The sequence below is a fragment of the Pelodiscus sinensis genome, chromosome 19 (genome assembly GCF_052426305.1).
Source record: "Pelodiscus sinensis isolate ZL-2025 chromosome 19, ASM5242630v1, whole genome shotgun sequence".
Classification (NCBI taxonomy): domain Eukaryota; kingdom Metazoa; phylum Chordata; order Testudines; family Trionychidae; genus Pelodiscus; species Pelodiscus sinensis.
In genome coordinates this window covers 12,457,224-12,470,979 of record NC_143070.1, presented here as the reverse complement: position 1 = coordinate 12,470,979, position 13,756 = coordinate 12,457,224, and the positions used below count along the sequence as shown (strand labels likewise).

Here is a 13,756-nt window from a genome sequence, read left to right as displayed (position 1 = left end):
CCCGTGTATAGGCCCGGGGCCATCTGGGGCACGGATATTGCTGGGGTGTCGGAGGGGTTTTGCTCGGGAGGCTTCAGGCAGGTTGCTGAAGCGCTCTGTGAGACTGGTTTTTGGCCTGTGTGGAAAGGTCGCCAGTCGGGGGCTGTAAGGAGCCCCGGATTTGAGCAATTCGCCCTGAGCGGACGCACTCAGCTGTGCCCAGACACGGCCCGGTCCGTCACATATCCGTATAAGCTAACAAGGAGTCCTGTGGCACCTTAGAAACTAGAAGATTTATAAAGTCATGCGCTTTCGTGGGGAAAATACATCTGGGCAGATGAGATGGAGTGGAAATTGCACAGGAAGTTTATGGTTAATTGTATGATCGGCGTTAAGGAGGTAGATTAGTCAGGGTGGATGTATTTCATTTGCAGCTGGAGATGAGAGTATCAAACAGGAGAAATTGCCTTTGTAGTGCGTTAATCAGTAATATCTGTGAAAAAATTGAGCACTTACTGGAGTCATAGTGACCTGGGATAGGATTTACTGGTACTTCATTATGAATGCCGTGTGTAAGCACCAGATGGAGATTTTGTGTGAATGCATTTGGATACATTCATGTTATGAATCGGGGTGGGGCCCAAATATTCTTTATGCTCAGGGCCCCCATAAATATGACTCTATATCTGCTCAGAAACAGCCACTGTATCTAACCGCTGTTGTTAGCCTGGCACAATTCTCACGCATGAGTCAGGGGGTTACTCAGGGATGGGGGTGGGAGGGCTGGAAGAGTGTCAATCAGGGGTTTCCAACCATTTTAACCACTCAATCACTTTTTTCGATTTAAGTGCAAGGTTAAGATCTACCTCAAACTCAAATACCCCGGCATGGCTTCCTTCCCGCCCTTCTCTGAGGCCTCCCCCTGCTCCACCCCTATTCCGAGGCTTCACCCTGCTCAATCCATCTTCCTTCCACTGTCAGCAGGCTGGGTTAGGGGGTTGGGTGCAGGCTCTGGTCTTGGGCCAAAGGGTTCAGAGTGTGGAAGGGGCTTCAGGCTTAGCTCAGGGTGGGGGTTAGGATCCAAGGGGGGGTTCAGAATACAAGCTGTAGGCAAGAGTTTGGGTGCAGGGGACTTGTGTCTGGGGCAGGAGTTCCGAGATGGGGTTCAGGGCTGGGACGGGGTTCAGGAAGCAGACTCTGGCTGGGCACCACTGAGCTGAGATGGCTTCTGGTTGGCGGAGCAGTGGGGTTAAGGCAGCTCATTCCTGCCCTGGCCCTGCACCCCTCCTGAAAGCAGCTGGCATGTGCAGCATGAGCCCCATGGTGCCGTGTGCCGCCCCTCAGCTACAGGCACTGAGCCCACAGCTTCTACTGGCCACGGTTCCCCATCACTGATCAGAGGGAGCTGCAGGAGCCGTGTCTGCAGGCAAGGACGGCATGTGGAGACCCCCTGCTCTGCCTCTCTCAGGGGCTGCAGGGACATGCTGGCCTCTCCCAGGAGCTGCAGTTACCACGGGGGTGATGAGCCCAGCCACACCAGGTTCAGCATTTGAGAACTCGCTGCTCAATGAATTGCATGTAAGTGTCAGAGAGAAATGAAAATGATGCAAAGCAACACCCGTCGAACCCCCAAATACCCCACTTTGCTAGCAGACCAATGAGCTGACTGCAGCTCAGCCACAGACTTGGCCATTTGGCCTTTGAAACGGTGGCCCTAATAGTCGATTGCTGCTGACTCGGCATTGGCCAGGGCTCTGAGGCCTTCGATGCCCAACTTCAACTTCTCAGTGACATCCTGGAGTTGCCCCAGGGCCAGGAATCTCGCGCCAGCCTCACCTCCCGGGCTCGCTAGGGGCAGCACCTGCTGGACGACCTCTCCGAGGATACCGGCGATCTCCTCGTAGATGAGCAGGTCTGTGGTGAGCCTCTTGACCACACAGACCTTCCCCGCCAGCCCCTGCACAAAGGTGGTGCATTTCCGCAGCCCGCTCTGCAGGGCGACGATCTCCTCCTGGAGCCTGGCCAGCGCCTGCCTCTCCTCATTGAGCTGAGCCAGAAGCTGCTCATTGGCCGCGATCTCAGCCTCTGTTTTGTGCTCCAGCTCGTCCCACTTGTGGACTTCTGCCGAGTACCTGGACGCTTCTTCTGCGTGTTGATCGATGGCTTTCTGGGCCTCATCCGCGGCTGCCACCGCGGCGTCCATCGCCACCTGCCCGCAGCCGACCAAGGTGGCGCCTGGCAAAAGCGAATATAAACAGTCAGGCCAACTGGGGCAGGGGGAACAAAGGGGCAAGGCCCCCAGCGCCTGGGATGCAAAAGGGTGCAGAGCTCTGGCTGCTATTGCTGCTACAGTAGTGAGCCTGGGGCCCTTTAAGTTGTCATCGGAGCATTGGGCTCTGCACAGTGCTGAGGGCTAGTGAGGGGGCAGCCCCACCTCTTCCCCCTGAGGCCCTGCCCCTGCAGGAGAGAGGAGCTGGGCCCCCCCACTGCTTTGCCCATGGGCCCATGGTATCCCTAAAAGTATTCCCGGGAGTGTTATTGTGAGTATAACGCTTGTGCTTTGAGGCCTCCTCCAAGGTCAGACCCCCCGTCATGCCGGGCCCTGTACAGACCTGCCCCTCCCCAAGAGCAGGGTCCCCCTCACACTAGGGGCTGCTCAGACCCACCCCAGCAGAGACAGGGCCCAAGCACTCGTGTGCAGGGTCCCCTGGCTCAGCGGTTCCCAACCACCCAGCCACGGAGGCTCTTGGAGCTCCAGCAGCCGTGGTGGCTCTGGTGGTGGCAGGAGGAGGCCTCCCTACCCCATCCCTGCTTTGGGAGGTGGGGCACAAAGGGGGAGGGCTGCTCCCTCTGCCCACGTAGCGGTAACGGCCACACTCCCTAGAGGGGGCTGTCTCACTTTGGGGGGCAAAGATGGGGCAGGAGGCTGTTGCCCTGGGCTGGACAGGTCAGAGGTTAAAGGGTCAAAGGGCATGGAGGGGAGGGGAAGGGTGAAAGGTGGTTGGTACTGGGGGCAAGGGGCTGGGTTAGGGCTGGTAACATTTTATTTGCAACGTTTTATTTTTTGCTTACTCAACGTGCAAATATGCAACTGAAATGTTTCGGGTCCACCAAACATTGGTGAATGGGTTTGCCAATCCCCGGCATAAAGGAAGGGAACCATTGCCCTAGCTGGAGAGTAATTAGCCCCCCTTGTAAGGGGTACAGCTCCTCCAACAGTATTAGGGAGTCAGGCCTTCACCCAGGACTCACCCCCAGCCACTCACAAACCCAGGGCCCCTCCCCACAGCCTCAACTGGGGGCCTGCTGCTCTCTTGCCTCTGCACAGCCTCACATGTGGCCTGGAGCTGGTGGCCCCTCCCAACACCTGTGTAGTCTCTGATCCACCCCAGAGGTGGGTTTCCAGGCAGAGCCCCGAGGGGTGCTCCTGTTTCCTCCCCCACAGGAGTACCCCCTCCATGCCCACCCATCTCCTCCTCCATCTACCCATCAATTCCCACACCCCCCCCTCCATGCCTACCTATCTCCTCCTCCATCTACCCATCAATTCCCACCCCCTCATGCCTACCCACCTCCTCCTCCATCTACCCACAATTACCATACACCCCCTCCATTTCCACCCAGCCCCTCTATCTATCTATCTACATCAACCCCTTCTTTCTAGCTGCATCCACCCCCTCTATCTATCCACATCCACCCTCTCTCTTTCTCTCTCTCTCTCCACACACTTTGAGCCTCCTACAACCCATATCTCTATCAACTGGCTTGGAGGCCACAGTGGGCCCCCCATGGGTACGGAATGTAGCCTGCACCCAGCTGGCTGGCGGACAGGGTCCCCTGCTACCACATGCAAACCTCTGGGCCTCAGCTGTAAAGTGAGGTGTCTCTGGAGGAGAGGGAGTTTTGGTCTCAGTGTCTGACTGTCCTTAGCAGCCCTGGGGAAACCCAGGTAAGAACCTGCCCATGTCTCTCTATAAATAGGTTTTCCCTGGCGGGTGACAGAGTGATGTGGTGCAGTGCTTCATACCCAGGGAGCGGGGGAGAGGCAGGGCTGGTATCGCATGGCCTTCAGCTGAACCTGGCAAAGCCCAACCCCCCAATGGCCAGTGGGGAGAGGGCCAGGCCTGCCGGAGCGTAGCCCAGTTCAGCCCCCTGGAGCCAGGGGTGAGATCCAGGCCAGCTGCTGCCAGGTGTCGGCCCGGCCCAACCCATGGTTGGAAAGGGGGAAGAGCTGGGGCTGCTGCAGCCTTGGCCCTGCCCAGTGACTGTGGGGAGAGCCAGGGCTGCCTCCCCCCAGAGATGGGGGGCTGGTGGGCGTAGCGAGGAGGGGCCCTGTCCCCTGGTATTTCATACAGCACGAAACATCCCGTGAGAGACTCAGAGCCCTGCGCCAAAGGGGAAAGGACATGCACTCACGGCTAATCCCTTACAGCCCCCAACCGCCATTTATCCTCCCTGGGGCCAGAGGGAGCCAGGGCCCCCTAAAAGGGAAAGGCCCCATCTCCTTCCCAAGCCCCTTTGTGCCAGCCAGTTCCTTCTGGTTCTCCGTGCTCAGTGGAGACTGGGACAGCAGACACGACTAGAAAGGGGACAGAGGGGCCCTGTCCTCCGGCACCAATGAACAGATGGACTTTGCCATGAGGGGCCGTGGGACTGTCGGGTACAAACTCCACCAGCCACTCACCGATAATGGTCCCTACAATAGGAATAAACATCAGGCCGATGCCAACATCTCGTTGCACTTGGTTGCGTTCTGCTTCCTCGCGTCTCTTCTGCACCTCGGCCTGCATTTCGCTGCAGTGCCTGTTGGCACTTTCCAGCATCTCTCTGGCCTCTCTTTCCAATCTGCGGCAGGACTCCAGTTTGAATCTTAAGTGTGTGAGGGTCTCTTTCTTCTCATCTTGCTGGTCCTGCAGGCTTTTCTTCTTCCCCACTAGCTCCTCCGTTCTGGCATCGACCTTCTTCAGCTGCCTTCCCAGCTCCTCTTCCGCTGCTGACATCTCTCGGGAAGCTGCCTCGATTCGTTCCCGGATTTTCCCATGTGCATCCGGATCTGCCTCGGCTTCAAGCAGGTGCTGGGTGAAACACACCAGCTCCCTCATCCCTGCCTCTAAGCAGTCCTGGACAACCTGCTTATAGCTCTCGTCCCATCCAGAAAGAGTTGAAAGAGCCATGGGGAGAGGCCACACGATGGTACCCTGCGTGTAAGAACAAAATAACTCTGAGCAGCACAGCCAGCTGTTGGGTCCAGCTGCTAGCTGCACTGTGGGCTGCTACACCTGTGTGAGTACAGCATCACTCCACTGGGAGAGCCGGGCTGCTCTGGTTTTACACTGGGGTCACTGAGATCAGATTCCAGCCTGGCCTCCCTCCCTTGAAGCTGGGTAGCTCTGGATTCACACCCAGGTTGCTAAGGTCAGAATCTGGCCCTGTATTCGATTCCCCCCCAATGGAAAAATTCTGTGTCCCCCTACCGGACACTCCCATCCCTTGGCTGCATTGCACGGCCGTGTCTGACCTTCCTCTGCCGATCTGAAACCCAAAGTGTGTCAGCTCCCGTAAATAGCGTCACGTCCGTCGTTTCATTGTTTTCCATGGGAAAGGGCCCCCGAGTACCCACAGAGCCACCAAGGGCCCTGACTCCCCTTCGGGTCCCTGATTTAACAAGGAGGTGACACTGGCTCCTAGATGGACCATTGGGCTGACCCAGTCTGGCCTTTCTGATGGTCTTATATAGAGCCGAAATGTACCTGCCCCTGCACTACCCACTAGACCCCACTCCCCTTCCAGACCTGGGAGCCCAGAATGGGCTCTGTCTCTCCCCACAGAGTTAGGATATTACAATTTTAAGGCTAACCAGTGTCCCTTAAGTCAGTGGTTCCCAACCTTTCTTATGCCGTGGACCGGCAAACCCACTCACAAACATTTGGCAGACTGGTAACGTGCAAATTTGCATATTCATTATGCAAAATGAATATGCAAATATGCAAATAAAATATTACCAGTCCCCCTAGCCCCAATCCAGCCCCTTGCTCCTAACACGCTTTGACTCCCACCCCTACGCCCTATGCCATTTGACCCTTAACCTCTGACTCCTACAGCCCACGTCAACACCCTCTTGCCCTGGGAACCCACCCCACTCTCACCCAACATCACTCCCCCCCCGCACCCCCCAGAGAGAAGCTGCCCCCTCCTGGAAGCGTGGTGATTACTGCTGCATGGGCAGGGGGAGCCACCCTCCTTTGCACCCCCTTCCCCTCTCCAAATGTGTCTTGCACCCCTATGGGTGGGGGGTGGAGTGCGGAGTCCTGGCCAGACGCCATTACTGAGAGGGAGGAGGAGGGAGGTGGCTCTTCCTGCCGCTGTCTCAGCCCCAGCGCTGCCACCGGCAAAAGCAGCGATGTGGGTTGGGGGAGAGGGAGCCGTGGGCAGGTGCCTCCTGCTCCACCTCCTTCTGCTGCCGCCGGTTAAAGGGCAGGGGAGTGGCTGTTGGCAGGCACATGCCTCCCCCCTTCTTTGCACCCCTCCCTCCCCAAGCGCCGCCTCCTGCCGCCACCTGAGCCCCCACAGCTGCAGGACCCACCCGGAACAGACAGCTTGAGCTCTGGCTGCCATTGTGGCTGGGCCGTGGGCAGTGCCCGGTGGTTGGGAACTGCTGCCTAAAGTGCCTTGCCCCAAGATGTCAGAATCTATTAGTGCCAGAGCTGAGTGGCTCTAAGATTTTCTTCCTTTGATACAGGAATGAGACATGGGCTCCCGTCAGCTCCCTGCTCAGTCAGTGGCCAGAAACGTAGAGTTTTCCAGTGCCTCGGGAGCTGCTGGGTAGAAGTGATGTGTGTGTGTGGGGGGGGGAGTGAATGCGGTTCCCCACTTTTGTGCTTGACTTGCACTCCTGCCGTGGCCCTGCACCCCTCCTGAAAGCAGCTGGGATGTTCAGCAATGGCTCCATGGTGCCGTGTGCTGCCCCTCGTCTACAGGCACTGAGCCCACAGCTTCCACTGGCCACAGTTCCCTGTTACTGATCAATGGCAGCTGCAAGAGCAGTGTCTGCAGGCCAGGACAGTACATGGAGACCCCCTGCGCTGCCTCTCTCGGAGGCCACAGGGACATGCCAGCCACGTCCAGGAGCAGCAATTCCCACAGGGATACTTACTCCAGCCACGACAGGTTTGGCATTTTAGAACTCTCAACGCCCCCCCTTCCTCCCCCCCCACACCCTCCACAGCAAGCAGGAGGCCCCCAGAGCTCCACCACCAGTCCAGGAAACAAACTGAGAAATTACCAGACAAATAAAATATCTGGTGTTTTCTAATTAGGTAAGGTTTATAATTAGGTGTATCAGTCCTTAGCTGCGAACTGCCTGGCTGGTAGATGTGCTCACGCTGTGTGTGTGTCTGCCAGCCAGGCAGTCCGCAACTACTTATGGGAGGGCATGGGGGGGGGCAAAATGGAATCCCCGGGGCCGGACTCACTCGTGTGCCCGTGTCTGCACATGCCTGTGTCAGTCCCACTCCCCCCCTTCTCCTCCCAATCTCCCCAGTCCAGCCCTGCTTCTAGCAGCCGGTTTCCCCCTCCTGCCCCCCCACCAATCTCCCCCAGTCAGCCCCGCTCCCCTGACGACCCCCCCCCGACCAGCCCCGCTAAACCCAACCCTACTTCCACCACCTGCCTGCCCTGATCTCCACAGGACAGCCCCTCTGCTCCAACCCTGCTTCCATCACCCGCCTGCCCTGATCTCCATGGGACAGCCCCTCTGCTCCAACCCTGCTTCCACCACCCGCCTGCCCTGATCTCCACGGGACAGACCCTCTGCTCCAACCCTGCTTCCACCGCCCGCCTGCCCTGATCTCCACAGGACAGCCCCTCTGCCCCAAACCTGCTTCCACCGCCCGCCTGCCCTGATCTCCACGGGACAGCCCCTCTGCTCCAAACCTGCTTCCACCGCCCGCCTGCCCTGATCTCCATGGGACAGCCCCTCTGCTCCAAACCTGCTTCCACCGCCCGCCTGCCCTGATCTCCATGGGACAGCCCCTCTGCCCCAAACCTGCTTCCACCGCCCGCCTGCCCTGATCTCCATGGGACAGCCCCTCTGCTCCAAACCTGCTTCCACCGCCCGCCTGCCCTGATCTCCACGGGACAGCCCCTCTGCTCCAAACCTGCTTCCACCGCCCGCCTGCCCTGATCTCCACGGGACAGCCCCTCTGCTCCAACCCTGCTTCCACCACCCGCCTGCCCTGATCTCCATGGGACAGACCCTCTCCTCCAAACCTGCTTCCCCCACCCGCCTGCCCTGATCTCCACGGGACAGCCCCTCTGCTCCAAACCTGCTTCCACTGCCCACCCGCCCTGATCTCCGTGGGACAGCTCCACTACCCCCAACCCTGCTTCCACTGCCCACTTGCCCTGATCTCCACGGGACAGCCCTTCTGCCCCAACCCTGCTTCCACCACCCGCCTGCCCTGATCTCCACGGAACAGCCTCTCAGCTCCAAACCTGCTTCCACCGGCTGCCTGCCCCCCCATCTCTGTAGGGCAGCCCTGCTGCCCCCAACCTTGCTTCCTGGCAGCCAGTTTCCCTCCTCCCCCACACACACCTCCTCCCAGCCTTTCCCACTCTGCTCCCCTCCCGGCAGCCATGCTGAGGCCCAGTATTTTTTTCCCCACGGTCCGGTACCAGGCTACGGCCCATAGTTTGGGAAATGCTGCTCTAAGTAATGAAACAGTCACTATAATAAAAGAAAAACATTGTAATCATGCTTCTGAGCAGTTGCCTAAAAATAAATGTAAAGCTAAGCCCAGCAGAAAAACTGTAACAACCCCGATCGGCAGAACAAGAAGGGAAACTGAGGCACACTACCTATGAATTTAAGAACTGATCGGGGGGCTCATCTGGGATTTCAGCTGGAAGCTCCCAGTTGAAATCATAATATTCTACCTCAGCTCCTCCCTGAAAGATCACACTGCATGCCAGTCCTTTAGAATCTGCAATCTAAAGCTTTATTCACAATGAAAGAGTGAAAGGAATCAAATGACACCCCCAGTTACAAAGTTCTTAGCATCAGCGTGTAGCAGAGCTGCAATAATCTGCTCTTTGTGATTAAGTGTCTAGAATCCATCGTCTGTTAGGCTGGGCCATCCGTTCTTCCAGGCTGCAGTTCAGTGCAGAGACCCTTCAGAGGCGATTCGCCGGGCTGACGAGAAAGAGGCCTTGGGGGTTCTGCCATTTCACAGCCGTACCCATTCGGAGGGAATCCCATTGTTCTTGCTGTGCGAAAGCAGGATGGAGTCTGTCATATGAGCAGGTCACCTGTCCACGCAGGACTCCACCCAATACCAGCACTGCCCCGGCTCACATGCTGGTCTGAACATTCGTGGCCAAGCTCGTCAGGTGCAGATTGGCACCACCTGAGCTGCGCCGTCAGTGAAGGGCTGCGATTCTCTTGGTTGTCAGACTTCTCCGAATAGATGGGCCCCGTCTCCTACAGGTGTGTCCCCCCGAAATCAGCACTGAAATACAAGTGCAGAGCCAGTCACAGAGCATCTCGTACAAAACTGCTACGTGCGTGTGAGCAGTGCACACAGAAGTCTCAGCTGGACAGAGCCCTGGCTGGGATGCTTGAGTCGGGGCTGGTCCTGCTTTGGGCAGGGAGCTGGACTTGATGCCTCCTGAGGTCTCTGCCAGCCCTGGATTCTATGATTCTATGCTAAAGTAGGGAATCAGAGGCTTTTCACAGACACTGCACTTGGCCTGCCTTGTACAAGATTCGGTACAAACATGTAACAAGTTTGCCACAAGGATTTACACATTCATGTTACAAGCCAATAGTGTCGCCCTTCCCCAGATCACTCTGTAGATTCTTACCAGAGCCCGCTACTACCTGCATGTTTCACCTGTCACACGCAGCACCCCATGGCTGAGATGGGGGTAATGAGACAGCCCTGGCTTACAGACGGGAAGCCACAGCACAGAGCAACACGGTGATTTGCCCAAGTGAGAAAGGACAGCGTGTGGCAGAGTGAAGACTAGAACCCAAATCTGCTGCATTCTCAGGAAGCACCTCTCCCGGGCTCACCTCTTGCAAAGCAAAGGTCGTATATGGAGCGAAGCGAGGTGGGGTTGCAATTACTTGATTATGAAGACTCCCCAAAGCGAGAGCCAGTTGCTAAGAGTCCAGGAATGCATCCAACTACGCAAACTGATCATCTTCCTCTGCGGTCAACTCCTTCATCCCCTGGTGCACCACTCCCTGGATTGCCTTCTGCTCTTCCACACTCACCGAGGGCAGCACGGCCTTCAGCTCCCTGTCGATCGTCTCCACTCTGGCCTCGACACTCTGATCAAACTCCTCCTTCTTCTTGATCACCAAGTCACAGATGGCTTGGCGGGCCTCTTCACAGCCTTTCTGTAACACCTTCCGCTCAGAGTCGAAGCTCGGGTCGGACGGTTCCAGGGCAATCAGTCGCCCCAGGCTGCTCACGCGATCCATCAAGAAGGTATTGGACACTTCGGTGTAGGTCTCGGAGATCATGTGCACCAGGTGGGCCACATTAGAAGCATTGAACGCCTGGCTGTAGATCATGTCTAGCACAAAGGACTTGGAGGAATAATTTCCAATTTTCTGTACGTCCGAGACAGAGCTCACAAATTCCTTGATGTCCCGACTGAGGCAGGAGTCAATGAGGCTGGAGATCATCTGGAAGAACCTCACCATCTTCTCCCACTGCTCCTTCACCCTCCCCAGGGCCTCCAGCCCTTTGATCAGCATCTCCCTGGCCGTCTTGAAATCGATTTCCTGCACCTGGCATTTCTCCATGGCGCACATGAGCTCCTTCAGCGCATCGTTCTGCTTCTTGAAGTTGTCAAAGCTCCTCTGATACTCCTCCTGGGTCTGCTTCATCATCGCCCGACTCTGTTCTACCTTCAGATGTGCATTTTGCAGGGCACTGGATGCTGCCGTTGAATTTTGTTGACATTTAGCCATGTTCGGTGGCTTGGGGGTGAAGGAAGGAGATTTCATTGAGGATTTACTCTTTGTATCAAACTCTGATGCTCTTTGGTATAAGTGTTGGATCTCTTCAACAAGAGACTTTTCTTCTTCCGTTCCTTTGTTTTCAGACAAGGACAATTTTTCCAGCTGTTCGCAGATACGGAGACCCAATGTGCAGATTTGCTGTGCTTGAGTTTTTGGATTACACTTGTTTTCCCTGTCTATGCCGCTCATCTGCTCTTGGAAACCATTTTTCAGCCATTTGGTGTTGACTTCCTCAGTTTGTTCATTGACGACTTTCTGCATGTCGAGGCCAGCAGGCTCAACAATTAGCTCTTTGAGGTTTGTTGCGTACGTGAGGAGTATCGACGACTTGCTGAAAATGCTGAATTCTGCCACTTTGCTTTCAGGGTCATTTTGCTCTGGGCCAGCTGCTGCACTGCCTCCCATTTCCCCTGCTTGTGTGTTATCTAGTTTTCTAGTGAGAAAACTTACAGCCCCATTGAAAGCACTGATGACTCCAGTGGTAAGAGTCTCCACAATGTTCATGCCCACTACTTCCCATCCTGTGGGGATGGCTTGCATGGCTCCCTTGTACTGATTAAAGGTCTCATCGACCTGCTGCTTCATCTGGTTGTGATACTGCTCGGCCAGCTTCTGGGCCTCCTTGGCAGCTTTCTCCTTGATCTGAGCCTGCTTCAGGGCGATCTCAATGACCTTCAGGTCATCCTCGTAACCCTTCTTGGCGTTCAAACAGGCCTCCATCAGCTCCTGGATAAGGTGGATGACGGCTGAATACTTGTCCTCCACCGCCTTGGCTAAGTCTTTGCAGTCATCTGCCACAGCCTTCATGTTCTTTAGGTGCGTGGGCAGCATGGCGTTCACCGTCTCCATGTCCTGGAACAGAATTTTAACTATCGTCTTTGTCCGTCCCGGGACGCTCATGGAGAGCAGCCGGATCTTGTCCATGTTGACGTGCGCAGCATTGAAAGCCTCCCAGCCTTGGTTGCTGACTTGACACAAACAGGCCCTGAAGGATTCTGGGTACTTGATGTGCTTGAAGCCGTCTATAGGGGGGTTCTTATTGATAGAGAAATCCTTCTGTGCTGCTGAAATGAACACCAGCTGTCCCAGGATGGCGATGGAGATGGGGGCCGGCATGAGGAACTCCTCCCAGTTGGCATAGGACTTCATCCTCAGTGCCGTCTCCTCCCGCACGCTCTGGGCTTTGCTGACGTTCAGCTCAGCTGTAACCAGCGCTTGGGACGTCTTCCTGTCTTCATCCGCCATCGTGCAACCAATAACACTGAAAACATTATTAGTTATGATTAAATGAGTCTATTGGAATAGCACGCAATGAAAAGAAAGGCCCCAACATGCTGGGAGTGTGACAAAGAGCTGGGCAGACACATTCCCTTCCCCAAAAGAGTTAACACTAAATCTGTCTCTGCAATGCTATTTTGGGATACCGAAAATATCCCAAAATATAGTAAGGTATCCCAAAATAGCCAGCCCACATCTCAACTGCAAACCTGTTACTTTGAAATAGACCAGGCTCGCTATTCTGACATCCCTGTAAACCTCACTCCATGAGGAGGAAGGGATGTTTCAGAATAGCAGGTTATTTCAAAATTTCTTGCTGTGTAGGCAGTGCCAAAGTACAGAATAAGCTATTTGAAATAAGATCAAAATAAGATACACAATTTGCATAGTGCAAACTGCATCTTATTTAGATCTATGGTAATGTAGAGCTGCATCCTAAGGGTACGTCTAGACTACATGGCTCCATCGACGGAGCCATGTAGATTTGTTTGTTCGGCAAAGAGAAATGAAGCCGCAATTTAAATAATCGCGGCTTCGTTTAAATTTAAATGGCTGCCCTGCTCTGCCGATCAGCTGTTTGTCGGCAGATCGGGGCAGTCTGGACGCTCTCCTGTCGACATGAAAGCCCTTTATCGACCTCCCCGGTAAACCTCATCCTACGAGGCATAACGGGGAGGTCGATAAAGGGCTTTCAGTTCGGCGCGGGAGTGTCCAGACTAGCGTGCTGAGCCAACAAACAGCTGATCAGCCATTTAAATTTAAATGAAGCCACAATTATTTAAATTGCGGCTTCATTTCCCTCTGCCAATCAGCCTAATCTACATGGCTCCATCGACGGAGCCATGTAGTTTAGACACACCCTAAGAGATATGGACTAGTGGATAGAGCAGGGGGCTGGGAGCCAGGTCTCCTGGGCTCTCTCCCCAGCTCTGGGAAGGGAGTGGGGTCATGATAATAGTCTGTAAATATGTGGAGGGCAGCCTAAAAAAGATGGAGAAAAGTTGTTCTGTCTTGCCCCACAGAGAGCAGGATATGAGAGAACAGGTGCAGGTGAAGCTACAGCACAGCCCATGTCCATCAAATCTCGTGCGACACAGCAGGGCAGGGAGCAGTAGCAAAGCACTAAAGGGAGGCCCTAGGCTAATTAAGACATGGCTCCCTGTAGATAGGGGAAGGCGACACCAGGCTGTCTGAAGTCTCTGTCAGGAACCTGAGAAACGCCCCGGCTCCAGGAAGACAGGGTGGAGTGAGGAAGAAGGGAGGAACTGGAGCAGTTGAAAGGTGGGAGAATTGGGGGAGAGCAGACCCTGTGCCCCAGCAGCGAGGACTGAGGGTAACCCTGCCCAAGGTGGAAGAGTGTAAGAAACCTGCAAGGGTAGAGAGAGGCTGGCTCTCAAGAGCAGGGCAAAGTGATTCCCTAGTCCCTCCCGGCCAAGGAAAGTGGGGGACCCAACACATCAACACTGG

At 55.5% G+C, this 13,756-nt stretch overlaps 2 protein-coding genes across 2 annotated transcripts; both read right to left on the bottom strand.

Annotated features, from left to right (window-relative positions):
• Window positions 1-1,632: 1,632 nt before the first annotated feature.
• Window positions 1,633-9,862, bottom strand: LOC149522182 (uncharacterized). The gene is given in 4 exon segments (XM_089771493.1): window positions 1,633-2,214; window positions 4,664-5,171; window positions 5,173-5,258; window positions 9,841-9,862. Coding segments are annotated over 4 exon segments (1,137 nt in total). The 3' UTR covers window positions 1,633-1,693.
• A 268-nt stretch (window positions 9,863-10,130) lies between these two features.
• Window positions 10,131-12,256, bottom strand: LOC149522181 (uncharacterized). The gene has a single exon (XM_089771530.1). It carries the CDS (start codon window positions 12,254-12,256, stop codon window positions 10,166-10,168), a length of 2,091 nt encoding a protein of 696 aa, XP_089627656.1. The 3' UTR covers window positions 10,131-10,165.
• Window positions 12,257-13,756: the final 1,500 nt, after the last annotated feature.

Bases quoted from the DNA above. Each gene is read 5' to 3' on its own strand.
- LOC149522181 (XM_089771530.1), bottom strand. From the start codon at position 12,256: ATGGCGGATGAAGACAGGAAGACGTCCCAAGCGCTGGTTACAGCTGAG.